Source organism: Calypte anna, chromosome 5A (genome assembly GCF_003957555.1).
Source record: "Calypte anna isolate BGI_N300 chromosome 5A, bCalAnn1_v1.p, whole genome shotgun sequence".
Classification (NCBI taxonomy): Eukaryota; Metazoa; Chordata; class Aves; order Apodiformes; family Trochilidae; genus Calypte; species Calypte anna.
In genome coordinates this window covers 27095355-27122025 of record NC_044251.1, presented here as the reverse complement: position 1 = coordinate 27122025, position 26671 = coordinate 27095355, and the positions used below count along the sequence as shown (strand labels likewise).

The 26671-nt window shown below is 38.9% G+C and overlaps 1 protein-coding gene across 3 annotated transcripts in view; it reads left to right on the top strand.

Moving 5' to 3' along the window:
- The window catches only part of TC2N (tandem C2 domains, nuclear), a 31940-nt gene extending 7435 nt beyond the window's left edge, over nucleotides 1–24505 (top strand). Inside the window, exons 1-12 of one of the 3 annotated variants that reach the window (XM_030451999.1) lie at nucleotides 2890–2964; nucleotides 6971–7097; nucleotides 7749–7982; nucleotides 11390–11554; nucleotides 14497–14588; nucleotides 15169–15244; nucleotides 16284–16384; nucleotides 17179–17295; nucleotides 18045–18236; nucleotides 20101–20215; nucleotides 20682–20881; nucleotides 23183–24505. In XM_030451999.1, the coding sequence (XP_030307859.1) occupies nucleotides 7031–7097; nucleotides 7749–7982; nucleotides 11390–11554; nucleotides 14497–14588; nucleotides 15169–15244; nucleotides 16284–16384; nucleotides 17179–17295; nucleotides 18045–18236; nucleotides 20101–20215; nucleotides 20682–20881; nucleotides 23183–23293 (1470 nt within the window). In that variant the 5' untranslated portion in view covers nucleotides 2890–2964; nucleotides 6971–7030 and the 3' untranslated portion in view covers nucleotides 23294–24505. Of the gene's footprint in view, nucleotides 1–2889; nucleotides 2965–6970; nucleotides 7098–7748; nucleotides 7983–11389; nucleotides 11555–14496; nucleotides 14589–15168; nucleotides 15245–16283; nucleotides 16385–17178; nucleotides 17296–18044; nucleotides 18237–20100; nucleotides 20216–20681; nucleotides 20882–23182 lie in introns of those variants that run through there. The other 2 variants (XM_030452000.1, XM_030451998.1) reach the window with 2 other exon arrangements.
- The last annotated feature ends 2166 nt before the right edge of the window (nucleotides 24506–26671 follow it).

Below are 26671 nucleotides of genomic sequence, written 5' to 3'. Positions count from 1 at the left end.
GGTGTCCCTGGGGGCTATGTCAGGAGGATGACTTTGGATCAGATACTTGTGCCAGGGCTTGTTCTCCTTCTCTGAGGGGTGCGTGGAAAGCAGAGGCAGTTCCACAATAACTCAAGCACACACCTGTTCAGCTTTATTTTTCTTCAGGGAAGAAGGCAAGAGCAAATAGCTCTTCGTGATGTAGTCTGATAGTCTGTGACTGGGCTGCAGGGCAGTGCAGATGCAGTGGTGGCCACTTGGTCTCTTCCAGCCTGAAGCCCTGGGAAGAAGCAGCTACTGAGCTGAAGGAAACCACAGCTGGATTGCACAAGTGCTCTTTCTGTGGGGTTCAGCTCAGGGCCTGCACAAAGGAAGACATACATTAGATTAGGCCATATTCATCTGGGCAGATGTCACGGTTTAACACTGACCCGGCAATTAAACCGAATAACAGACGCTCTCTTTAATCTCTCTCTCCCCTCAATGAAGAAAGGAGAGAGAATAAGGGAGAGAGACTTATGAGTTGGAAACTAAACTACACAACTTTAATGAAACAGTAATGGTAAATAGGGAAAAAATTACTAAATATATACAAATATACAGGAAAATGGAAACCACATTCCTCCCCCCTTTCCCCCAATAAACTCTCACGTCACCACCGAGGCTGTAGGGCAGCCCTGGGAAAGTCCAGGCTGGACTCCTGGAGTCGGCAGCAGTCGGGAACCGGAGGCAGGAACACACAGATATGGGCTGGCACGGATCAGGACCACAGGCAGACGAACGAACAGGATCCTTCCAGGATGCCGGGTGAAGGAAGGGAAACAGGAAAAGATCTGGCTCGGCCCACGTGATGCCTCAAATTTATACTGAGTGTGACGTATATGGGATGGAATACTCTGTTTGGTCAATTCTGGCATCTATCTTGTCCGTTCCTCCCTAAAGGAGGGCTCAGGTGGGGCCTCTGTGTCCTTGGCTCTGCATACCAGTCTCTAGCAGTAACTATAAACATCAAGTGTTATCAGTCCTAAAAGCACACACACTGCATGAGAAACTTGCTGTTAATTTCAGCAAATGCAACTACTTACAAGGGACTTAGCTAAAAGCAAAAGTACAGAAACAGAAAACCACCTTTATCCTGGCCCAAACCAGGACAGCAGAGAAGCTGCAGGGAGAAGGGAAAGTTGGAGCGGGACATGGCACGGTCTCTCTCAACTGTACCTTACAGATTTAAACTTGTCTCCATGGCTTGCTTTGGTCTAGTCAGCATACTGAAGAGAAATATAAGAGAAGGTTAGAACCTTATCTTTTAAGATCTGAATGAAAAAGAGAGATACTATTGATAATTATCACTCAGTACAGCAAAGACTTAAAACTGGGAAAAATAGATTTGAAACAGTTAATATTTTAACAGTGAAAGCATTTAGCTATTGAAATATTTGCTGAAATAAACGGCATGTACCCTCCGGATTAAGTTGCTCGGTGTAGTGCAGGAGCAGTGAGGACAAGGGCACGCAATGTGCCTTCTGGTTTTCAAAAATAAGACTCCACTTTAGTAAGCTGTAAATGAATGAGAGGAGTCTGCAGGACATTACAGTGCTGGTTTGGACCTTCTTCCATTCAGTTCAGTTTCCTGTTTCTGGGATCATTGAGAGGAACCCTCCATGGGCTGTTGTGTCATCATCTCCCAGCACAGAAAGGTGCTTCCTGTGCCTAGGCAGTTAGTGGTTTGTTTGCAACATGGACCATAACACTTTCCAGCAGCTTTTTACCATCTCTTTCTGTTACCAGATTTAATTGTGTAACTACTTAACACCACTGGGCTCTTTGCCCCTGGAAAGCTGTTCAGTGATCCATCATAAAATCCCCATCATCTAAACTCGGTTAATGATGCACAGTCCTTTACTCTATTTTAAATATGTAATTACACTTTTTCTTCACATATTGGCTGCACTGGGAGAACTTTGAATCTCTATGTTATTTTCTGTCAAACCATAAGATGTGTCTCACAAGAATGCCTTTCTGGTTGTGGTCTTCAAAAAGCCTTCTCAAAACTTCTCTTTTCCTGTTATGTTATTTCAGCATCTCCTTTGTCATCCATTGCTTTCAGGGTGAAATCCCTTTTTCTTTACAGGCACATAAGAAAGGAAAGCTTCACGTTTTATTAATTTCCTTGGAAGGCAGAAGAAGGAGAATGACAGTGTGCAAATTACCAGGACTTTCATGCTTTTCCATTAGGTGGGGCTACAAGAAGAGAAGTGTGTGTACATACACAGACCTATTAGTTACTGCAGATACCATTGCCGTGGGGTCCTCCTAGAACAGGCATACATAGGAGCTTTTTATCATGGACCTGGTAGGTGTGTGTTGGCGTGACATTTTTTGTTTCCTTTTTTTTTCTCTTCCTCCAGACAAGGTACTACTCTGTAAGTTTATAATGAACAAAGGCTTGTGTCCTGTCTTTTCACATGCTTAGACCCGTTTGAAGTGCCTCTTTCTCCTGTGTGGGTGGTACAAATCAACCCTGCCTACAGTCCCAAAAAAGCTGGAGCTTTTTCTTACACTGCTGACTTTCTTTGGTGCAAGGTGTTTTCAGTGTAGCTGGGTGCATGTGCTGTTCTTGCTGCTATAGTAACAAAGTATCTGGAGGCAATTTTCTGACAACCATTTAAGGTGTTTCACTAGTGTTCACCAGTTTCTCTTTGAGATGCAGTGGTCACAAGCCAACCTTCTTCATGTGAGAAGCTGTGCTCAGACTGGTGCACAGCTCCTAGATGCTCTGCTCCAGAAACAAAACCACAGAGCATTTGGCCGTGGAAGTTAAAACTTTTGCATCATCTGCACTGATGACAATCCAGCTGACCTGCAGCAGAAGTAGCTATTGTTCTGCTGTGTTTCTGTGAATCGACTGGAGACCTGGTATTGTTACACTTTTTGGAGGATTTCTATGACTGCAGCTCCTGGATCTGAAAGGCAGAAGGCACAGAGGTAGCATAAATGTGGTGTTTGGCTGAGGTGTCAACCAGCAAGCTTGAGCTCACTTTCTCTACATGGCAGATCCTCAGATGTTATAAAGTGTCATAGCTCCACTGAGGATACTGGAGCTGTAGACACATATCATCGCAGGATCTGTCCCAAATGCTTAATAACAACCAATCATCCCTGTTTCCAGATACATTCTTTTGTATCTCTTGCTTTGTAAGGACTTACTGCTACTAGAAATTTTTCCATATGTTTCTGACATGAGGATCTGAAAGTGCATTTTATACATTTATGGCTGGTAATAAATTTCATAACCTTTGAAACCTCTGGTTAGGCACCTTTCCCAGTTTGAGATCAGCTATTTCACCTTTGTGTCAATTGCATAGTTTTAAGTGTGTTACCTGATCGGCTCCTATGGAGCAGTACTGTGTCTAAATGCAGTAAAATACAATTACAACCTACAAATTGGTGCAAAATATACCCTTGCTTCATAAGACAGCAAAGACTTTACTTTTCTGACAGGTTTCAGCTTTTAATGTTTAATATTGAGATCATCCGTTTTCTATCATGTTCTTATTTAACGAGTTGTTGAAAATATTTACTTTCTTTTCCAAACATCTCTGTCTTGTAATCATTCTGGAGGCATCTGAAACTGAGGTCTTTGATACTCTGTTTATCTGATTTTAGCTCATTCAAAATTTCTATCAGAGAAATCTGGAAATCATTAAGATAATTTATGTTCCCCATCTAAGCCCATTAAAATAGTAGTGATTGTAATTCTCTAGGCTCTGTGTATGTGTGTGGTTGGTTTTTAAACTGTGTTGTTCCAGGATGTTCTAGTAACCTTGGCTCTCTCTTTGGCTTAGTGTGGAAGGATTATTGCTGAGTTAGATTTGATTATCTTATTTTGGCTTGATACTGGGAAGAGAGAAACAAAAAAGCTTACTGAAATCAGTGGAAGACACCAAGACAGACAGAGAGTTTGAGACAGTGATCAGGGTTCAGTCCCCTCTTCTGCTACAAGTGATTTGATTTGATTTCTCTCTCTCTGTGTTTTGGCTGAAAATCAGGGAAGATAATAATTTTTCTCCTGTCCTTTTCTCACTCTAATCTCTCCAAAATGGAGGATATCTTTGATATGTGCATATTGCCTAACAAAAACTGACCCCAAAACTTAGAGATGGGGTCAAGGATTCTAGCTTTTGATTTAGATGGTTGGCATTGATGGGCAGTCAGAACTTTTTTGCTGGTGCATCTAACATTTCTACAGTTCAGGTTTATTTGGTAAATTTATTCCCAGACAAATGCATGTTAGTATAACTTTCAACAACTGCTAAATTATACTGAGGATTTTTGGATAGCTGACACCAGGAAAAGGTTCTGCCACATGGGAGAAGTTTTAATTGATAGAAATGATAGCTTCTGTCAAGATCATGACATACTTGTTTAATCATCCATGAGATTCTTGTTCCTTTTCAGTTAATAAAATATACAGCAGAACCTGCTTATTTTCTCTCTACCACATGGTGAAGACAAACCTTTTGCATGCAGCTAGCCATAGGCTACTTGGGAAACACAGTTAAGAGAAAATACACAAACTAGGAGCCAAGCAATCTAATTTACTGGCAGGATAGTTCTCTGAACTGAAATAATAAAACAAATAAAAATATTTGTCTTTGTGGCTTAATTAATTAAAACTTTAAAAAGTAATTGGGACCATCCATGTTGTGATCTTTACAAACAGAGCAAAATGAGGGAGCACTGTATCTAGATGATCTGTCCTTCAGCCAATGCTGTAATTTTATTTTAATGTGGCTGTGGTCTAAGTCTAGGAACATAAGCACAAATTTTGATACTGAAACTCTTACATTTTTAAGGCTAAAAGAGTGTAAGCAGTGTTCTAGTCTCAATCTTGGAACTTTCTTTTCAAAATACTGTATTTAAGCTCAAACTGAATTGGGAACTCTCAGATAGGTGTCTGTATACTTTGGCATTGTCTACTGATACTACCTTGCCTACCAAACAGTGATCAGTGAACAGTGTACTCTCTTCTGTACAATAGGCAGTGGTTAATTGCTTTGTATTTGTCTCCAGGTAGGAAAAAATGTATGACTGTTTGCATATTGATAAAAGGGGAAGAAAAAGGTAGTGGTCAAAGACTATAATGGATTACTTGGTCTTACTGTGAAAGAGCTGGTCTTTTTTAATGATAGAAGTACAAAAGATGTAAAATTGCAATACTGGTGTTATATCTTCAGTACCTGTGTGTTGCCCTTTCTCCCTAGGTAAGACACTTAACCCCGTGATGGAAAGGCAACTGCTTGTGAGAGAGGATTTCTGTTTGTTTAATTGCTCACAGTAACTGCTGCAGCTTAACAGTTCTGGGGAAAGAAGTTGCAGCCATTAACTGAATTTTCTGTGATGCAGAAAAAATAGCAGGGCAGTTACGAAAACTTTGATTTCTTCACCAGCAGTAGCGAATAACTCCTTTCTGGACATTTTGAGATAAAAGATTGTTTTGCCTTTGCAAACTGCCACTGAGGCTTAGATATCATTGGTGCAAAGCTTAGAGCAAATGAAGCAGCTGTTTCAGCCCAGTTTAAACATGGTGAGCAAAAGTAAAGCATATTAACTCCAGCTGTGTACTGATAACAGATGGAAAGGAAAATCACTGCAAGGGAACCTTAAAGTAAACTTTGAATTCAAGCAGGCTTAGCTGTTGCAAGTACTCCTCTGATGGAGGAGCAGGGGTGAAAATTTTCTCCTTAGAAACATGGAGAATTAAATTAGAAATTCCCTGCCTCTTTTTGTGCTTCTGTAAAGATGCAGAATGGGTTCTGGAGTCAGTGACATTGCCTCAATTTTTTTGATGCAGGTCTTGTTCTGTACCTAGATTCACGTGCAATTTTGAGGTCAGGGCAAGAGCTGAGGGTTAGGTTCTGTGCAGAGTAGTGGTGCCCCTTTTAAAGCAAGATATAGTATCCCTGCCCTATATGGTCAGACACTAAATTGTAATCTCCTCAATGGCAGTCTTTTTTCCAAGATACTATGACCATTTTCATGTAACTGTCATCTTTTCTCTGTGCTTTTCTCTTACTTGTTTTCCCATGCCTTCAGCTTATGTTCATGTTCTTTTTGGTATCTTCTTCTAACTGTTGGAGCTGGAATCATGTATTTGGTTGTGTTCTGCAAGTAACCTTGTGTACTTTAGATACATGTAAAAGGACTAGACTTAGATAAAGTTTTGGACAGGACGCAATGAATCTGTCTGTGTTCCTCTGAAAAGGGAATAAAGTAAGAATAAAACATTTAAATGAGGCCAGTTATTATTGTAATAAAGTTCTTTTAATGTTAACCATCTGCTGTAGACTTGTTCTCATTCTTTAGTAGATTACATGCCTCATTTTTCTGGAAGTTTGTATTCTATTTCTGTGTGCATAGCAGACAATTTTACAATAAAGCAGATCTTCAGTATCATGTGTATACAATTATGAGAAAGCAGTAGTTCCTCAAAGAAGGCAACTTTGGCATCATTCATAAAGACTTTTCAAATATAAAGCATGGAGTATGTTGAGTGAAAAATGTAAACACGTATAGATGTATATAAAAACAGTACAAGTGAAAGAGGATAGGATAAATATGAACAAGGGAAACAATAAAAAACAGATCTTGAAAATGACTTGACAAGACCACATCAGAATAGCTGTGAAGCTGAGTAAACTCAGAAGTCCAGAGGCACACACAAACATGAGGATAATTTTAGTGTTTCTGAAAGACAGGAACCTGTCTGAATGGTTTACTGACTTGGTTGCCATATGTTAAAATTATTTGCTATTTCCTTGTGATTTTATCTAAAAAATACTTTGTCTCAGTGAGAGAAATAGCGGAAGTAACTTTATTATTGACCCTGGGACTGCTTTGAATAAGCAATCAAGTACTAAATAACTGATTACATGGCATTTTAATTTCAATTATTCCTGTCCGGTAAGGTTTATTTTATTGTGTTTTTCAGGTTTGATAGCTACACTGGATCTTTGATTGTGGTCTCCTCTGAACTGCAACACTGAAGACAATGGCAACAGAATGTATAAAAAACTGCTGTAAATTGTGTTTCTGTGTGGAAAAAGAAATACATGATTGTGAGTTCTGACATAATAACATCAACTAAAGGTTTTGCTGTTCTGGCTTCATTAGTGATGAGATTTCCAATTAATAAAATGACCTATGTCACTGATAAATTAATTTACAACATGCAAAATTCTTTTCATACCTCCCTTTGGAGATAGCATACATGCTTGTTAGTGAACTGAAATTGGAACTGAAGAATAACACTTGTCTGAAGTCTGCTCCTTGCAGCCTGGTTTGCTGCCTAAAAAAGCCAACTTCTTTTACCTAAGGTTGTGTAAAGGTCTTGCATCTTTCAAACTGTAAGAATGAATTTTTTTTTTTTTTTACCTCCACATGGAGTTACTGTTAGTTTTGACTTTGGTGTCTAAGTTGTCTGAAAAACTATTCAGTGTTACAAGTGTACATCTTGTAAAAAATTACTTAAGAGCAAGGTTGCTATAAATATAGAGGCTTAGGCAACAAAGAGTTTGGGTCAGTTCAGGTGTCATGAAGATGAATGTCTTTTCTAGGTGCTAGTCCTGAGTGCTAGTAAAACTGAATACTAGCAGCATTAAGTAATGTATCAAACACAGCTCTTGTTAAATAAAAGAGATCTGTTCGTAATAGTGTTCAAAACCTAATGCACATATGGACTGTCTGTTTTTCTTGCTCTTTATTTTTAGCAGTTTCCATGGTGCAGGAATCCGAAGCAGCAGCTGCAAGCAAGCCAACTATTGTAGAGAAGCCTCCATTGTCTTCTGTGTCAGTGAAGCGTCAAGTTGGCTGTTCAGAGGATTATCTGCTTTCTAAACTGCCCTTAGATGGTCAGGAGGTGCCATTTGTGGTCCCTCCATTCAAATTGGCTTATGTACAGCCGAAGAACCTTCCTAATATCTCACATGCTGGAGGAATTCAAGGTAAAACATAAGCAGCATTGCTGCAGCAGTTGCTCAGCTTCTGCTGCTCCTTGAAAGTTGTCAGGTATTTCTACTCAAAACATATGTTTGTAGAACTTTTTCTAGAAACCTGGTCTTGTGTTTTTTCTCTCTGGATATTCAGAGAGGTTTGGGGATGAATCTCTGTAACGTTGCATGAATAAAACTGAAGGGGATGATTGCACACCAGTGCTCATACTGGTAATGGAAGTAACAAAAGTAGTGAAAGACACTTAATAGAAAGAGAAGCTTTAGTAAAGATTTATCACAGAAAAGTAAAGACCTAACACAGCCCCAGCATCTACATTTCTCTAGTAAAGAAGAAGGGTGGTCTTGCTTTCATGTATAATCATAATGAAGGTTTTAACATACTAACACATCTTCCTCTTCAAATTTTGCTAATATATAGCATGTGCTACTACAAGGCAGAATTTTTTCCCTCTACTTTTGCTGCTTTTTGGAGGCCAGGAGTCACAGATTTAAGTGGTATAAGGTTGCATATGATACTCTTATTCTTTGAAGCACAAGTCTGTTGTGAAGCAACCTCTGCCAGTTAGTCCCACTCTTAGACTGCCAAAATGATGTACATGCAATTTATGCACAGTGGCATTTTAAAAGAATAGGATCCTGACCCAGTAACATTAGTTACAGAGCATGTGCTGTCACTAGGCTCTTCATCCTACCAAGAGATTTCTGGGATTAGATAAGAGAAGATTTTGGCACCTGAACATACCTGAATTGTTTTCTCTAGTGTTGCTTTGCCACAAGGATGTGATAAGCTGATAATACGTTTTTAGTCCCATGTGACTATTTCATTTCTGAGGGTGCAGATCTTCATAAGTGAAAAGAGTCAACCACATGTGGTACTAACTGTGTGGTTTTACTCTGTGTCTTCTCCCTAGGTCCTGTTCTGTTGCTTCTTTTGTCCTCCTGCATGCCTATTGCCAAAATCCCTCCTCACCCTCACCCAGCCCTGCTGGTAACACTGGCACTAGAACCAAGCTAATCAGCCTAGCAGAATTTTTTGAACAGGTTGGCCATTCTGTGCCCAAGGTTTTTTAGTGGGCTTTATTTGTGATGCCTGCATCACTAGAAATGGACAGGCACCCTGACACTTGGAGGTAAAACACGAGGCACTCTTCATCTCTGAGCCTGACCTCCCTCAGCATCCCTGCTTCCCTGCTACTTCAATATTTTGTTTGTGTCCATCCATACTTGACCAAGGTACAGAAATGCAGGACATGCTTCTGGTAATGCCCTTTCTGACTGGGTCTGGGTTCAGGCTCTGCGTTGTTTTGTCCCACCTTATCCGCAAGATACTCCGCAGAAAAGACTGTCAAGAGTTCTTAGGCATTAATGTTACCCAGAAAGAAGCAAGATGTGTCTAAAAACCTTTAGATAATTATTTTCTTTGTTTATCACAGCCCTATCAGTCAGTGACTTACAAATTTGCTTTCAACAGGAATTCTGCTTCATCATAATTTCTGAAGAACCTGGTGAACCAAGTGGGCCTTAGGCTATAAAGCTGGCAGATCTTCTTACAGGATGACCTGACTCCCTTGAGCAAATATTTTGAATTCTTGAATAAATATTTGAAAAGTGGCTCTTACATTAAGTAGATTACTTCCATTTCTCTTTCCAAACATAAATACTTTTTTCTTTTTTTTAAGTGCATCTTTTTAAACCTCATTAAACTTGTGTTTAAAGATTCAAAGTTTACTTTTTAGGTAAATTTACTACATAAAGTGAAGTGTGCTGTCATTCTGTCTTCACATTAGCCAAAGCACCAGCATATGCAGAAAGCTTATTTAGACTATTTTGCTTTTCCAACCACTGTTAAATGTCTGTGGAAGTTAAAGTTCTGCTCTCAGTTCCACTCCATTTTCTCTGCATGTCTGACCATTTTCCTTCAGTGAAACAGGACTTGCTCAGTGTTAGCTCTTGGCATCCCTTCTGAAAGCAATTAACTTCTGGCAGCCTTTCTCTTCAGTACTCAACAGCAGCATGTCTCATGCTCTCACAGAAGTAAGCTAGGAGGAAGAAGTGTGCTCCTGGTCTGGAACACTGGCTTTCCCATCATCTGTTGTGTATAAATTCTTTATGGCCTCACTTCTAGCATTTGTCCCAGTTTACATCATGCTCAAGCCCGTTACACTTAAATTCTTGCTTTATCATCTCTCATGTTCCATCTCACTGCTTCACTTATTATTTTTAACTTACTATGCTAACACCTGGGGGAAAGAATTTTAAACAATAATACTTCGCCTATTTCTGGAAAAATTTATTTACGTCAAGAGTGTTGAGGCATTGGAATGGGCTGCCCAGGGAGGTGGTGGAGCTGCCATCCTTGCAGGTGTTAGAGAAATGCTTAGATGTGGCACTTCAGGATATGGTGTAGTGGTTGTGGTAGTTGAATTACAGTTGGACTCAATGGTCTTGAAGGTCCCAATCTTAATGATTCTGTAATTCTACCTCTTACGGTGCAACACAGTTGCAGAATTGAAGGCATCTTATAAGTAGGTAAAGAACTTTTCAACACATAGGTTGAAGTCTATGGAGGTAAAGTGAAAGAAGCGAATGTAAGTCAGTGCTTGGCAGAGTCCAGGTCACCCCATCCCCATTCTCTTGTACTGTTATATATTGCTTATTTTCACTCCAGACAGACAAAATGAAGCACTACAGCAGCGTTCTTTACTCTTCTGCTGTCCAAGGCATGCATGGTTTTTTTCTGAAATGATTATAAATTAGGGAAAAGAAATTAGGGCAGCTGTGCTCTACTGGGCTGAGTAAAGGGCTGGAATTCAAGTGTTCTCAGATCTGTCTACTTGTGCTTTAGCCAACAATTCAAGTAATTTTGGACCAGTGGTTTTACCACTGACAGACTCACTATGGAAACTGGATGACAAGGAGACTGCAGGCACAAGTCACATTATTTTTCCATATAAGACACTCCTGAAGGTCTGAGGGCCCATTAGCTAAGTGGGAATGTCCTCAGGCTAGGTAGCCAAAAAGTCAGAGGTTTTCTGTACACATGGCCCTACTTTTCCTGTTAATTTCTGTCTTGCTGTGTGCCTTTGGAGCCCTTTTTGTATTTTAACAAGCTAGGCATTTGTTGTGGAACTACAAAACAGGCTATGCATAGTTTTTTATGGCCAGTTTAATTCCAAAGTTTGCAAGCACCCCGTGGAAACCTTACATTATGTGTGTATATGTTTTCTTTACTTTTATTCCTTTTTTTCCTTTTTTTTCTTTTTTTTTTCTTTTCCTGAAGCAGATAATACTGAAATATTTTGTTCTTTGTCCTGAAGGCACTCTGCCTGCCTTGTGAAGCCAAGCAGCATGTGTTATGTCTGGAACTCTTGCATTTGATGTTTACTTGTGCTCTGCAGAATCTGCCAGAGCCTCATTTGGTGGCCGGAAAGCAGAACTGCACGGCGTGTACCAGTGGCCTCACTATGATGTGTACAATCCTTTCTATTTGGAGCATCGGGTTTCGCCAGATCTGATTAGGCGCTGCCAAGCAAAATCACATAATAGGAAATTATATGGATCAGGTAAGAAGTTCCACACTCCTACTATTCTGTCTTCCTCCCTTTCCTAAGGTGTATAGGTAAGAGAAAAAGGCTGTTCGTCTACAGAAGATGCGTGAGATTCTAGGAGTTCTCAAACTGGTTTGTATGCTACAGACACTTCTTGACTGGTGAATGGATCTTTGGAGCCAGCTCTGATTGATCTCCATCCGCACTGTCACTTTCTGTCTTCTGGGGGCTTAACAAAGCTTGCATGCATCACACAAAGGCTGACAAATTGGCAAAGCTAGTGGAGCTACTTCAGATCCAAACCAGGATACAGGACTGGAGATTCCAGCTACTTGTAATAGGAGTTTTTGAGGGATATGGAAAAAACAAGTCAGGCAGCATGTTGAGTGAAGGAATACCTGATAAGTATATATACAGAGAGAAGAGCAAGCACCAGAAAGCATTGAGGAGCAAATGATAAGAAGAGGTGCAAAATGGGAAGTGATGCTATATGCCATCTTTTTTGTATATAGCTTTTGAAGGTGGAGACATGTCCCTGCTTCTCATTGTGTAAGTGTGCTTAAGAATGTGGGAGGACTGTGAGATGATAAAAGTTGAGATAGAAAAATGTTTGGCTACCTAGGTAAAAATTTTCCTCTGTGCTGTTTGTTGGTTTATATATTCATTCTATAGTGAAAGCTGTTTACTTTAAACTTGATGACAAAGTGTTGCCTGCTGTGATTGTTAAGGAAGGCAAATGCATTCAGAAGACTCATGTCCTCAAATAAATTTATGCAGTTTTCTATTGAATCAGAAGCTGGCAACAGCATGCATTTTTAAAGATGTTCTATTTAGAATGGTATAGCATGCTCATTTTATAGCTGGTGGAAATGTCTCTGTCTGTATCCTGTTTTAAAAATAATTCTGAATCACCACAGAGACTACTTGAAAAGACTACTCCACACACACACACACACATATATATATATATATATATATATATATATATATTTATTAAGAGAACAAAACCCATGTAGAATTTTAGCAGCCTTTATCACATATGGGCTTGCTCAACTATGTAAGCACCTGTGGTGGGAGCCAAATGGACTTTATAAAACTGTCTTGAACATCTTCCCTTCAGTTCATTATATCTTTTCCATTTTTATTCAGGCTAAAGCAGCAGTTCACCAATTTTTTCTTATTGAGCTTCAGCATAAGAAATGTCACTTGTGTCTGGAGTACAGTTATAAAATGTCTTCCTCAAGAGTTTTTTGACAGCTGTTTCAAAAGTTAGATGATTCCCTTCATGTGCATCTATAGACTATTTAAGCAAAATACTAAGCCTACTTTGTTGAAGCAATTGTTCTCATACTTCTCATGTATGTGGGCTTAGAATTACACAGTATATTTATTTGGAGGGTATGAAATGAAATTCTTGGATTTTTGTTCGAAATCCCTCATCATCATCTTAAAAAACCCAAACCAACATGCAAACTGAAAAATGAAGTTTTTCCAAAATATTAATTGCTATTCTTAAACATCTGTTTATGGTTGTTTGGTGGTTTTTTTTAGGCAGTTTTCTCAATGTAAAAACTGATATTTTTTCCATTAAAAATTTAAACTTTTGAAAAAGGCACCATCTCTTTACCCAGCACCCCAAAGTTCTTTGAAAACTTTAACCAGCTTTACCAGGAACAGCAGATCATTACATCTTTAAATGTTTTGGTTATTTGTAACCTGTAGGATTGAGTGGGTTTTTCCCAGTAGTTTGTGAAAGTCGTGAGTACTGGAATATGGACCTAATTACCATAACCATAGTAAATTTCAAATCAATTAATGGGCTGATTTTTCCTATTTTCTTCCATTATATAGTGCTTATATCAAACAATGGTTTTAGGCCTCATATGAAATTATAATGCTATTTTTACACCAGACTCAGCAAACAACTCAGCCCTTTTGTGTCATGCACAAAAGAATTTGGAACTCTTGGCAGACATACAGACCTTTTTTAATTTAATCTGAATGATGTTGTTCCTCCCCTCCCCCCCTTTCTCTTTTCCCCTTTCCCTCCAAACCCGTCCAATGAGTTGTTAAAACTTCCTTCATCTTTTGTTCTCTTTTCCTTCCTTGGGAAAAGAAAGAATTATTCTTTATCGTCACATCTCACAGTAAGCATAATAGGTTATTTGTTTTGATAGCAATGAAAGGCAAATAAATTTTCAGGAAAACATGCTGTAATTCTATTCAGCTATAATCTGTGAATTGTAATATAAGTCTTCTGAAATACTGTAACACGGCATTGCAATGAAAAGCAATTCACTGCATCAGTTATGACTTACTGCTTTGGAGAAGAAAACTGATAGGATCTACTTAACCACCTCCTAATTCTGAGGAAACTGCTCTTCTCTACAATAAAGATCTTGCTTTTGTGCCATAGCAAGTACATGTCATTTTAGAATTAAGACTTGCTTTGTCTGAGATCCATTAAGGGTGCAGAGTATGGTGCTTTGACACTGTGATAAGTAAAGCCAGTGAGATAAAGCCACGTTTAGCAGGTAGCATGTGTTTGCCATCAGGAGCTCTACTTTGGAAAAATATAAAAAAGGAGACCAGGCTGAGCCTCAGTTAAAGGCTTTTCCAATTTGCTAAAGAGTCTATTAAATAGAAACATTCCTCTTCAGGAAATAACTTTGCGGCAGGCTTCCCATTCTGCCACTGCTACCAATGTGACTAAGTAAGTTTGAAATGTTTCAAAGATAAAATTGATTTAGATATTTTAATGGCTTGTTCTCTTCATTTTGTTGTTTGAGGAGAGGATCTGGGGAGAGGGAGGTGGGCAAAGGTTCTGACAACCTTTCTTAGTTGTTATTTAGCTTAGCTAGGTTTCAATTCTACCACAGGTCTACTTAAATTTTAAAAAGTACTTATTTTCTATCATTAATGCTTACTTTATTTGTATTGTTCTCTTTGTCTTTTAGTTAGTGATTTAAGACCTAGTGCTTTGCCTGGATCATTTGATATAAGTTGTTCAATGTTTGATCTCAGAAGCCCACCTCATCGATTCATGAAGGTGAGTTTCCCTTATAACTTGAGTTATTCCAAAAACTTAGTTTACTTGGTACATCTGTCCCTGTTGCATTGTGTTTTCAAAGTAAACTCTGAAGGACATTGTACTATGCACTGGAAAGATTAGAGGGAAAAGTTCAATGTCTTGACAACTTGAGGCTCTTTCCTTATGCCTTCTCCGACTACTGCTGTTCTGGCCCAATTACACTCTTGCAAAACCTAAGTGCACTGTTAGACAGGAAAAGACTCCAAGAGGCTGTGCATCATCATCTTGTAATTTCTCCCATCAGTTGTATAGTGGAACACTAGGAGTTTCCATTGAGGCAAAGAACACTGCATTTTATTTTTTTTTTTTTTCCCTGTATATATCAATGAGCCAAAAAAATCTCTGCTGGCCATATGTGTCTTGTGTCAGCTCTTCACATCACAGCAGTAATTCCATGCCACTGGATCAAGAGATGAGTAAGGAATGAGACAATTATTTGAAATTGTGTGTTGTTTTTTCTTCATGCCTTGCCACTTGTTGGAATCTTTGGCTTTTTGCATCCGTTGCTCTGAATGAAGTGGCTTTTTTTTGCCCCCAGAGATATGACTCATTGTCCAGTGTACCTAGCAGTACCTCTTCCAGGAAGGATTCGCAGGGCAGTAACAGGAGTCTGGGTAATGTTTTGTTTGTTTACCTTGTAATGAGATACTTCCCATTGCACTTGAAACATTAAGCTGTCTCTAAGGCTGCTGATTTTTTATTTGCTTGTTTCTTCTGGGGGGGGGGGGTATGGGTTTTTTTTTGTTTTGTTTGTTTGTTTGTTGGGTTTTTTGGTTTGGGATTCCTTTTTTTTTTTTTTTTTTTGAGATGAATCTCATTAGCAAGTTAGACTGGAGGTTGCTTTGCAATTTGAAATTTAGTTTTGGACTTGCATCTTCTTGTTGTCAGAAGATGAGCCATTCAGGAGTTCTCATGCTTTTCAAAGTTTCACCCCTGATTTACCACCCCAGTGAAGTAAGAAGTTACAGATTCTCTGCTAGGATAGGATGCAGCACATTGGTAACAGCTGTGGTCTTTTTTCATGTATCAGTATTCTTCTGTGGGAAGTTCCTGAAATCCAGTACCAATATTACAGTGAGAATTAGGAAAGAATATTGCATGCAAACCTAATGTCCTTATTTATGGAAGAACGCTGAAGAAGGGGAGATACTGCAAAATAAACTCTGAAAAATTAATCAGGTTCCCACAAAAGTTGCCCTGCTGGAAGTCAGAATTTCACTCAGTCTCCTCAAAAAGAATAAAGCATAATAGTGAAATGGCTGCTACGCTGGAATTGAAATCTGAGAGTGATAAAAATCAGGCCAATTTATAAACCTAACAGTCAGCGTGATTTATCTAAGGGAAGTGATAGATTATGTGTGTGGGTGTCCCATGCACGTTCTTTTTTTTTTCTGTAAAAGTTGTTAGAGTACAGCACAAGTTGTTAAATTCATTAGAGATAGCTGAGGTAAACATGAAGGCTTTTAGCTATGTAGAAGGTCAAGCTACAGGACTTGGTGGGTATTTTGTCCTGAAAATGTAGGTGTTAAGATATTTAAGTTAGGAAGTTTTCAAAGACAGGCAGTCCACTTACTAATGAGTTCCCTTATTCTTGGAATGAACATTTAAAATACTGAATTACTTCTGAAAACATTAATTGGCTTTCTTCCATAGATACTATTACGTTATCAGGTGATGAACGAGATTTTGGAAGACTGAATGTGAAGTTGTGTTATGTTTCTTCTGTAGAACAGATTTGGATCACAGTTTTACATGTAAGCAAACATAAATAATTTCATTATTATTTTACTACATGGTACTATATATTAGTATTAACTAAAATATAACTATATTAACTATTATATATTAAACTTTATATATAAAATTTTACAATAGTTAGTGTTAATTCTCATTAAATCACAGTATATTCCTTTTCTTTTTTTTTTTTTTTTTCCTGGTGTATTCCTGTTCTGCTGCAGTCAATAATAAAATGCAGTATATAACTCTTTGTTACTATACATATATTCTCATTGTGGAGTGAGGAACTGTTAGGTTAGAGAGCCAAGCTGCTCACAGACTGGTCCTGCTGTGGAAATTTTCCTGTGGCAATTTGAAGGCAGCAAAATGGAGGCAGCATTTAACTGACTTCAAATCTAACTTCCTCCAAGCAGAACCCTCATAGCACTTTGAGGATGTGTAGCTTCTTGTGGCATTTTTTTTAGCTAGAGTGATACTGTTATACTGGTTGTTTTATACTCTTCAGAAAGTGTAAATAACTTTTAGGTAATGGAACCTTGAGCAGTCAGAACCTCATAACATAGTGATAAATATTACATAAGGGACTTCATGATTTATCCATTGTCAGATTGCCACATAGTGAAATCATTAAAATCTACTGATTAACTTTTTACCCTCTGGTTATGGAAATTAATTATTACATGTTCTGAAGTGACACAGTCGTTACCACTGGCTCTGATTTATATCCAGTATTACTAGAATTCTAGAACAGTGTAGAAGGCTTTCTAAGTTATCTGAAGGCCAGAAACTGACCGTGTTTTCCATGTTGCAGTGCAAAGACCTGAGCTGGCCTTCAAGCTGTGGGGAAAATCCACGTATCTGTGTCAAGGGAATTCTCACACTGCCCAGACCAGTGCAGTTCAAATCTTCTGCCAAGGAAGGGTGCAATGTAAGTAGAGGCAGAGAAAACACCAAGAAACCATTTTCCCAAGAAAAGTGAAATGTAAATAGATTTCTTACATGGACCAAACATCCACTCTTATGCCATATTTGCTGTGGTAGTTACCTAGGTTTGAGTTACTGGGTTGGGTTTTTTTCCCTGGCTTCTCAAAATTCTGTTAAGGGCCTTGTTTTGCTTTCTCTCTTGTTTTGCCTTCCTTTTCTCCCAAGTTTGCAGGACAAATAAGCTCACAGGGGACTTAACCATGAGTTTCTGGCCTTGGCAACTCAATGGTGGGGGACTGGAGGAAGCCTGGGCATACCTGTAGGCTTGCATTTGCCAGGTAGTGATCCTGACAGTGGCAGTAAAGTAGTATTAAGGAGGCAGAAGGTAAAGCAACATAAACCTCCTGTAATATGAGTCAAAGGTGAAAGAAAATGAAATTATCAGGAGAGACTGAAGCAAAAGGCCACAGGAGGATTTGCTATGACAATGTGTGTATGCTGCTGTAAAGCTCCAGAAGACATGGCCTCAAGTCATGGTAGTTAAAAATAATCCAAAGCTCTGTCCCTGCCAGAGTCTGAATATGAGGTGATGAGTGTGTGGGGTCTTACCACAGTAAAAGAAGAGTTTCCATGGCAACTTAAAATAATAGCTGGGAGCAGTGGCTACAGGGCCAGGAAGCCTTCGATTCCAGATTTTAGGCTTGGTGTCGCTCTCTTACAATGCTGATGTTACCCCTCTGTTTTTCTTTCTAGGACATTGAATTTATGGAAACTTTCGTTTTTGCTATTAAACTGCAAAGCCTGCAAGCTGTCAGATTGGTATTTAAAATCCAGACACAGACTCCCAGGAAAAAAACAATAGGAGAGTGCTCCTTGGCACTGCGGGAGCTCAGCTCAGAAGAGTCAAGTCATTGGCTGGATATATCTCCTCCTTCCAAAGCACCTGTAAGTGCCAGTGTTGCAAAAGTACATTGTATCACCTAGAAAGAGTTGCTGGAAATGAAAATAAAATAATTCAGTACTAATTTAATGTTAAAAACGAACGATTATTTTTTTTTTTTGCACTTTCTTGAGGAGAGGCATTTTGACAGGGAAAAAGTGCAGAGTTCTGAACTCTGCACATAGCTGTTCTGGTCATAAACTGCAGCTGTTTCTGAGAAAAGAGCAAGAGCAAGCTCTTCCACACCATAGCCCACAGCTTGAGGGAGGGACATTCTGGGGAAACATTTAGCAAAGGACACCGGGTAATTGCCTTTTACGACCAAAAAAGCATCAGAAGGTCCTTAGGACTCACAGCAAGAGGTCAGAGCAAATGGAAACTGCTGCTTTTGTTATGGAAGAAAACTGCTAAGATCTTCAGTGGCTTGAAACTGCAGAGATAGCTCTATATTTAATGTTCAGATTGCACGCTGTGAAGTAATAATTCATACAGTTCATTTCCACTAAGCATAATAAGAAGCAGGTGGTTTTCACAGTGGGATTTCCTTTCCCCCTACCCTCACTTTGTTAGTTTCTTTTACAGATTATGTCTAGACATTTGTATTTTCAACAAATTAAACTTGAATTAGCGGTTCAAAAGCAGATATTATCTAAGTGTGTCTGAGTAATATGAGTGATAATCTTGATTTCTAACATAAATAACACTCAATATTCTTTAGTTCTAACAAGAATTACCAAATTGTTTAAAAAGCAGTAAGATTAAGTGAAAGAGGAAGCAGTTTTAAAACTGCTTAATCCCACTGTAAATTCCTGAATCATCTCGTAGTTTCTCTCTCTGTTGGCTTTCCTCACCATTATATCCTAGAGCCTTCCAGACGCTGCTGGAATTCATCCCTGTACTACCCTGTGGGGCAGCAAACTACCCTTCTTGCCAATAGAGAGCCAAAGCTCAGATGTGAATAAGTGGCTTCTTCTCAGGGTTACACAGAAATTTTGTGGCTGAGCTGCAGAAAGCATTTCAGTCTTTTCGATGAACTGGAGACTTACTTCTCTTTATCTGGCCTGTAGCTCTCTCTCTTGTGCATTTTGGTTCACTGGAGTGCATTAAAACTTCAAAGGAGCCAGGATTAACAAATTCCTTTTAAATGGTGGCTGTTGGGAAAGCTGAGTCTCCACTGGCCTTCTCTTGCTGTTCTTACAGTGTTCAGAGTACATTAGATGACAGGAGAGCAATGAGGATGCAGCAGTGCAACTTTGGCATTAGCAAAAGTACTAAAGGAAATTTAGACTGGAGATCTCAGTACATTCAGGAGTGTGGAGGTGTGTAGGTATGTAGAACACAAGTACTTCTATAATACAGGAAACTCCACAGCATGCAGTCACCCTAAACATTCATGACGTTAAGTGATAGAAAGTGTTGCTTATATCTCCATATTGCAAAAGTGTGGAAAGAGAGCTCTGGAGGTTTTGGTGTTAGTGGAGCATGCCTGGTCTTTCACTTCCACACTCAGCTTTAGTAGTTCTACAGCTGCATTTCCAGTTTTCCCTGGATGTGTCTGCTTTTACCATTGAGGAATCCTTGCCAGGTGAAAACTGAGGGCTCATTTATTTGTCCAGTATCTCTGGCTGCAGCCCACAGGGCCATATATGTGCTGCTGTCCATCAGTGGAGCACATGTGCTGCAGCTATAACAAGAGCAAGATGCACTTAACTTTGCATCTGCAGATTATGTATACAACACGTGCTTATATTTCTGTCCAGGAAATCCCAGATAGAAATGTGGGAGCCCAACATCTGACAGAACTCCTGTGTTTCCTGAGCTTATAGGCAACTTAATCCAGATGTCATGGCAACATTCTTCTGCTTGTAGGTGTGCCATGCAGAACTTCAAGTAGGAACTTGCTTCCAAGCAATAAACAGGAGGATTCAGTTACAGATTCTTGGAGCACAAAACCTTCCAGTTTCATCTACACCACTGCCTTCAAGTAAGTTACATCAGCTGTTTCATACCTCCTGTCTAAAAGCATTTGTAACAGGTAAATTGCTTTTCAAATGGATTGGCAATTCATAAAATTCCTTATAAACCTCAGACTAACATATTGTGCAGTAGATTTCCATTGCCAAGGCTTAATTCCATAGATATCTTACTTGACTACTTTTTGTTTGGTTGGAAGCTACATGTTTATGTATTTTGGAATATTTTTATCACAATGTTAACCCTACAAGAGCATCAGCCTGCACCTGCTGTTTAGGTACAGTGTTAGGCAATTCAGTATTATTAAACATACTCTGCATAACCAGTCAGGAAGGCTGTTGTACAGTTCTTTTGGCCAGACTTTTGAGAAACTGTTGCAATTTGAACCATACATGTGGATTTTGTCAGTTCCTTATTGGGTGTGTTTGTGAGTAACGCTTTGTGTGCTGTGCCTTTTTCCCTCCCTTTTGTGCTAGATTTCTTTGTGAAAGTTGGAATGTTTAGTACAGAAGGCCTGATCTATAAGAAGAAGACTCGTCTTCTGAAGTCCACTAATGGCCAAGTGAAGTGGGGAGAAACGATGATTTTTCCAGTTAGCCAAATTGAACAAGGAATTAGCTTTCTCATCAAGCTCTACAGCAGAAGCTCAGTGAGAAGAAAACACTTCCTAGGACAGGTTGGTTTCTGCTCACCAGCATGACACCCTTCACTTAAATTCCAGTTCTACAGGTTTGTTGGTATGAGTTTTGAAATAAGGTGGCATATGGCAAAATAGTGAATTCCAATGAATTCTTCTGCATGTAACCCAAGAAAGAATAGTACTGGGCTCTTAAACATGCAGTAACATCAAAATGGAAGTTTACACTTGGTTTTGCTTTTTAAAAAAAGTCCTTAATTTTTGTGTGGAGTCTTACTATGTGGAGGATTCCTTCCTATAGACAGACATGGTCTCCTCCTTGCCTCTAGGCTTTCTGAAGAAAAACATCGCACTCACAGGAGCTCCACAGCCTACGATGTAATGTACAGAAAAGGGCTGTGTTTCTTACCATACCAATACACTTAGAAACAGGTGAATGGAAAAGGAAGTAGCAACAGCTACAGTATCTTGACTGCCTTCCTGGCTAAAGCAATGGTAATCAGCACAATATTATAAAATTGTATGATCTAGTGGTAACACAGGTGAACAAACATGCACTTATGTTTTTCAGTTGGTTGTTTTTTTAGGGTTTTGGTTTGTTCATTTATTTGTTTACACCTTGAACTGTAAGTATATATTTGAAAGCATTTTTGTGATGTATTTAACCACCATATAACTTGGTAGTCCTGTCTCTTTTATCCTACCTGTCCTCTTTCCTTGGTTGTTCTAATTTACCGTCATCCTGTCCTTGCTTTCTGTCCTTTTCTTCACAGTATAGTGAGCCATGGCTGTTCTTAATGCTCAGTGCTTTTCTGAACCAGCAGAATTTTAATATATGCATAAATTAGTAAAGCGGACTGCAATTGTGATGCTCCTTGTCAGATAAAGGACTGTGCTATCCGTAGCTACAGAAAATTATGTCCCATTCTGGTGATGTTTCATCTGCCTGCCCAACATTCGCAGTTACAGAAGATGCTGATGTGCTATAGAAATGATCTACCAGCAAGAGTTACATGACCTTCCTCCATTTTATGGACCCTCATGTCTTTCTGTGATTCCTATTAGCAGAATTGGATTTGGAATAGGAAAAGAAGAAAAAAAAAAAGAAAAAAATTGTTCTGCTTAGTTTTGCTACCTTGGGGCAAAAATAACTGGGTTTGATTTTGCAGTCACTTAGCAATATGCAAGTTCATGTCCATCTGATGAGTTTCAGTTAATCATGCATCTTACTTTTAGGGGGAGGAAATGAGCTACTTCTCCTCCTTAGAAGTTATTTGGAAAAGGTTGTTTCAGCTCATTCAGGCAGACATTGCCACATAACACATGAAGACATAAAATATGGCTCAGGGAAAAATGTACTTTAAGCAATTGGCTGGGTAGTTGGAAAAGAATGAATATAGCTGGATGTATTAACGTTGTTCTTCAGAGAATGATGTTAATTGGATGCTGTTCTAAGCAGACAATACTTAGATTAGGCTGCTTTTACAGGCATGGCTTTAATCATGAGCAAGATGTATATTGAATCTCTGTGGATGAAACATCAGCTGCCTGTGGTATTCTGGAAGACATTATTCTTACTTCTTGAGGACGCATGTCTCAGCAGTATAGCCTAAATGTACTTCATGGTGAAGGTTTCTGAGAAGTCTTAAAAGGGCTCATTCTTGGAAGAGTTGAGGAAATAGAGTCTTGTAAATAATGATACTACTTACATAAGCAGAATTATTTTGGCAGTTGAGGCTGGTGATAATGTTCAGGAGGAAAACTTCCTACTTGTACCTCATTTCCTTGTTTAATGGCCACTGTCCATAAACTGAATACTAACAAGTGGACTCTTACTGCATGACTACGTGTGCTATGGGCACGTTGGTAACCTCTGTGGAATGCAGGTTTGACCCCATCTGTTGGAGTGTGCAATTTTAAATGCTCATGAAAGTGCTGGACAGGTAGCTCAAGAAGCCAGATGACTTGCAGCCAACTGGGGTTTGAATGCACAGAGCCATAATTGACCCTGATAAGCCCTTGACACCACCAAGTGCATTTGAATAGAGCAAGTAGTGCTTGATTAAAGCATCTTAAGTGGAGAAACATTAGTATATGATGAGTTCTCTAAACTATTTCTTTAGACAGTAAATTTAACCCCTCACCCCGTGTGTTCACAGATGAAAGCCCAAATATGTTTGTCCCAAGAGAACTGTATTTGCTTCTCTGCTGCTCTGGTTGCAGTCTACACATTGGATCTCATTTTACAATTCCATGGTATTTATTTGGAACAAATAAAGGCTAGGCCTCTGTTATATCAGGTAAACTCAATTTTATTTTTCTTTCTGTTTATTACTGCAGATCTGGATAAGTTCCGATAGCAGCAACAGTGAAGCAGTAGAGCAGTGGAAAGATACTGTTGCCAACCCTGAAAAAGTTGTTGTTAAGTGGTACAGCATTGGACCCTCTTGAAGACTAGAGATGAAACTGAAGACTGATTTTTCTACAAAGTTATTCCTATGCTGTTTAAAATGAACAATATATTTTTTTGATTTATACTACACAAGTTCTTCAGAAGGTGTCAGCTGCATCACACCTCCATGTTAACTGGGAAAATTCAGAGTTTCACAGAGGGGAACACTCACTAGATATTAAGAAGAAGACTTAGGAACTGGGAAAAGTGCTCATTTGAATTTTAAAAATCCACCTTGAAAAATATACTTTTGCCCCTTTCAGGCTCTGTAAGTTCACAGAAATCCTGTGAACTCGAATCAGCATCTTCTTCAGTAGTCAGTGACATCATCCTTACTTGCAGTCTTGTCTTTGGCAGACTCTGAAGTCCATGGGAATCAGTCTGGTCAGTTGCTTGTTCCTCCGTACCTCTGAACCTCTGGACTTGCACCCATCCTGACACCCTTTGATCAGAGTAACTTGTGCCTCATCAAGTGGGAAAGCTGTGGCTGTAGAGGGAACTACGGAATAAAGCAATACCCAAAGGCTTTTATAATCTCCATCTTTGATGAAGGGTTGTTCAGCACCCTGACAAGCCCTTGATCTTGGCAATTGGGGCTCTCCTGACTCACACTACTTGGGTGAATTCTGGTTGGAATCAATGGAATAGTGCAAAGAGGCAACAGCCCTGCCTAGGATCAGGGACAATATTTTCAGATAAATTACTTTCTTATATAGAATTCTTATACATAAACCACTTCCTTTCTTATCAACAATGTTCTAGCATTTACTTACACTGCTAAAAGCCAGACTAACATGTACAAAGGAGTAAGCAAATATTTACTGATATAAGTGCTTTTTGATATTAATTAAAATGCAGGACATCAAGGGACTCTTACTTTGTTTAAAAGATGGGCCACTAATGGAAAAATGTTTGTTACATGTCTAGGATGCTGAAAAATTATGTGTGGGAGTATATTTTTGGTACTTGTTTCTACCAAGAATAAATTAGCATATTTTTATTGCAAATTATATTTTTCCTACAAAATCCTAAACTTATTTTTTTCTGTTAGTCCTCATCTTTTCAGAGGCTTCTTATAGTTATTGTTTAAGGCAGGAAAATGCCATATATATAATTTGGAATATATACATTTAAAAGCACAGACCTCTTTGCACTACTTTAACTACTGGAACTAATATATATATATTCCATTAAATCCACTGCTTACACATTTACTGTTGGTTGTCTGGACTGTACAAATATGTATGTTTGTACAGACACTGAATAGTTGGATTTCTTTTACAACTTGGGTGCTGTTCAAACATCTGACATGAACTAGAGCACTTGCTGCTGGAAGGCAAAGGAACAGTGGGGAGCAGAGAAAAGACTGCAACAGGAAAGCCTGTCATATTTAAGCAAGGAGCTATAGCTATTATTGATTTAACTTTTTTTGACTTTTAGAGGGCCATGAAAAAATGGCATCTCAGATGTCTTTTTTTTTATCAGCTGTAAATTGAAGCTTTTGAAACCTCAACCATCCAAATTTTTAATGTTTTGAAAAAGCGTAAGCAAAAGGATGTTCCCAGTTCCCAATGCTTTTGCTTTTTGACCAGTTTTTGAAAAGGAACTGAAAAAGTTTTTGCATGTTAGTTGGAGAACAAAGATCAGTCCTTGCTCTTACTGACACTCCTTGCAAAGCTCCCAGTAGGTCCAGTGGATCTTGACTGACAGTGTTAACTTCCATCCAGTTATAGCCTTTGGGTTGAGCCTGGCCTGTTGGGTAAAATTAAAAAAAGGAACTGGACCAAGCTGATATTTGTGTAGTATTTTTACTTGAACACATGGATCTTTTTTAATTTATTGTGGCTGACCTGCAGTAAGCAAAAGTGCAAAGTGATTCCTTATGCAGAATGCTGCTCTATTTGAATGGGCAAGAAATATCCCAGTGTTGTAGAGTCTTTGATTACTGCAAAAGTGGTTCTACAGAGGTTGTCAACTCAGTGAATACTTTGTAAAATGGACTTTTAGGGCTAATTTAAGACACCTAATAATGTTTCCTTTTTCCTGTGTTAATATTTAATCTATATGTTTATTATAAAAGTTATGACCAGAAAATATACTTTTTTTTTTTCAATTGTTTATACCAATATGTACCAGCATCTCAAACTGAAGTTCAAGTCTTAACTTGAGAAGAGGCCAACTAAGGAACTATATTTCCTGTAGCATTGGATGCAGGGGAGTTGACTGCTAATACAGATGCATAAGACCTCTCTTTGCCAGATGTACACAGGTACTGGTGCCCTCTGAAGAATGTACACTGAGGTACTGCTGCATCCTCTGTTCACTCCCAGTTTTCAGGCTTCTCTGCAGCCACGTGTGCATTCACCTAAGAATGTAATGAATTCTTAATAGTTAGCTAAAGAAACTGCTTTTTTTCTGTAAAATCAGAGCATTTAGTGTGCTCATTGTCGAGATTTATTCTTCAGTTTTCCCAGAGCACTACAATGCTCTTGGAGGAAACTGACAGTATTTCAGGTTTAGACAGCAAGGAGTCCTTTATCTGTCCCACCATGCAAAATGAGGCTCTGGTTGTTACCAGTCTCAGCTGGCTCAGAGCACCCTCCATGACTGAGAGCATGGCAGCAGAGTGTTGGGATCTCTGTCTCTTGTGTGCTCTCCTGCTTTGAATGTAGCAGGGTAGAGAGGGAAACAAGCAATACTCTGCTGCAGTAAAACGGTGAGAAAAATCTTATATTGCACTATTGGTTTTGTTCTTGTGTTGTGGGACTTGTTGGTTTTGTGGGGTTTTTTAACTGCTGTGTTCTAATTAATGGCTCCCAAGAATCTGGGAAGGAACCAGGTAGTCTCTTTGTATCCACTACTGAGGAAAATGATTTAGGGATGGAGATGGATGTGCTCAGCTCAGAAACTAAAAACTGCCCATTCATCACATAAGCATGTATCTTGTAGGTAGACCAAAGCTGTGCTTGAACAGCCTGTCATGCTCTGAAATAACAGTCCAGTCCTCCTGATAATGCTTTAAAATGGGGGTTTCCAGCAGGTGCTACTTCAGTTTGACTGTCTTAAAAGGCTAGATAGAAATCACCTGGGACATCTTGCCTTTTAAGTGCAGAATGTTTTGCTTTACTCCTTAGTGACTGCCTCACTATAAATGCATTTGAGACTTTGGCTCCTCCAAGTTCAGATCCTGGATTATTTGAGACTAAGGCAGTTTTCCAGAAAAGGAAAATTATCTACTGTTTGAAGACCAAGCCATGATATAAATTAGTAAGGAACTTTAAATAGTCTAGGATACATGCAAGAAGTAGAAAAGAAGTAGAAAAGTTGTTTTGGAGCACCTAAGGGGGCACCTAGCTTCTAATGGTGGCAGCTGTATA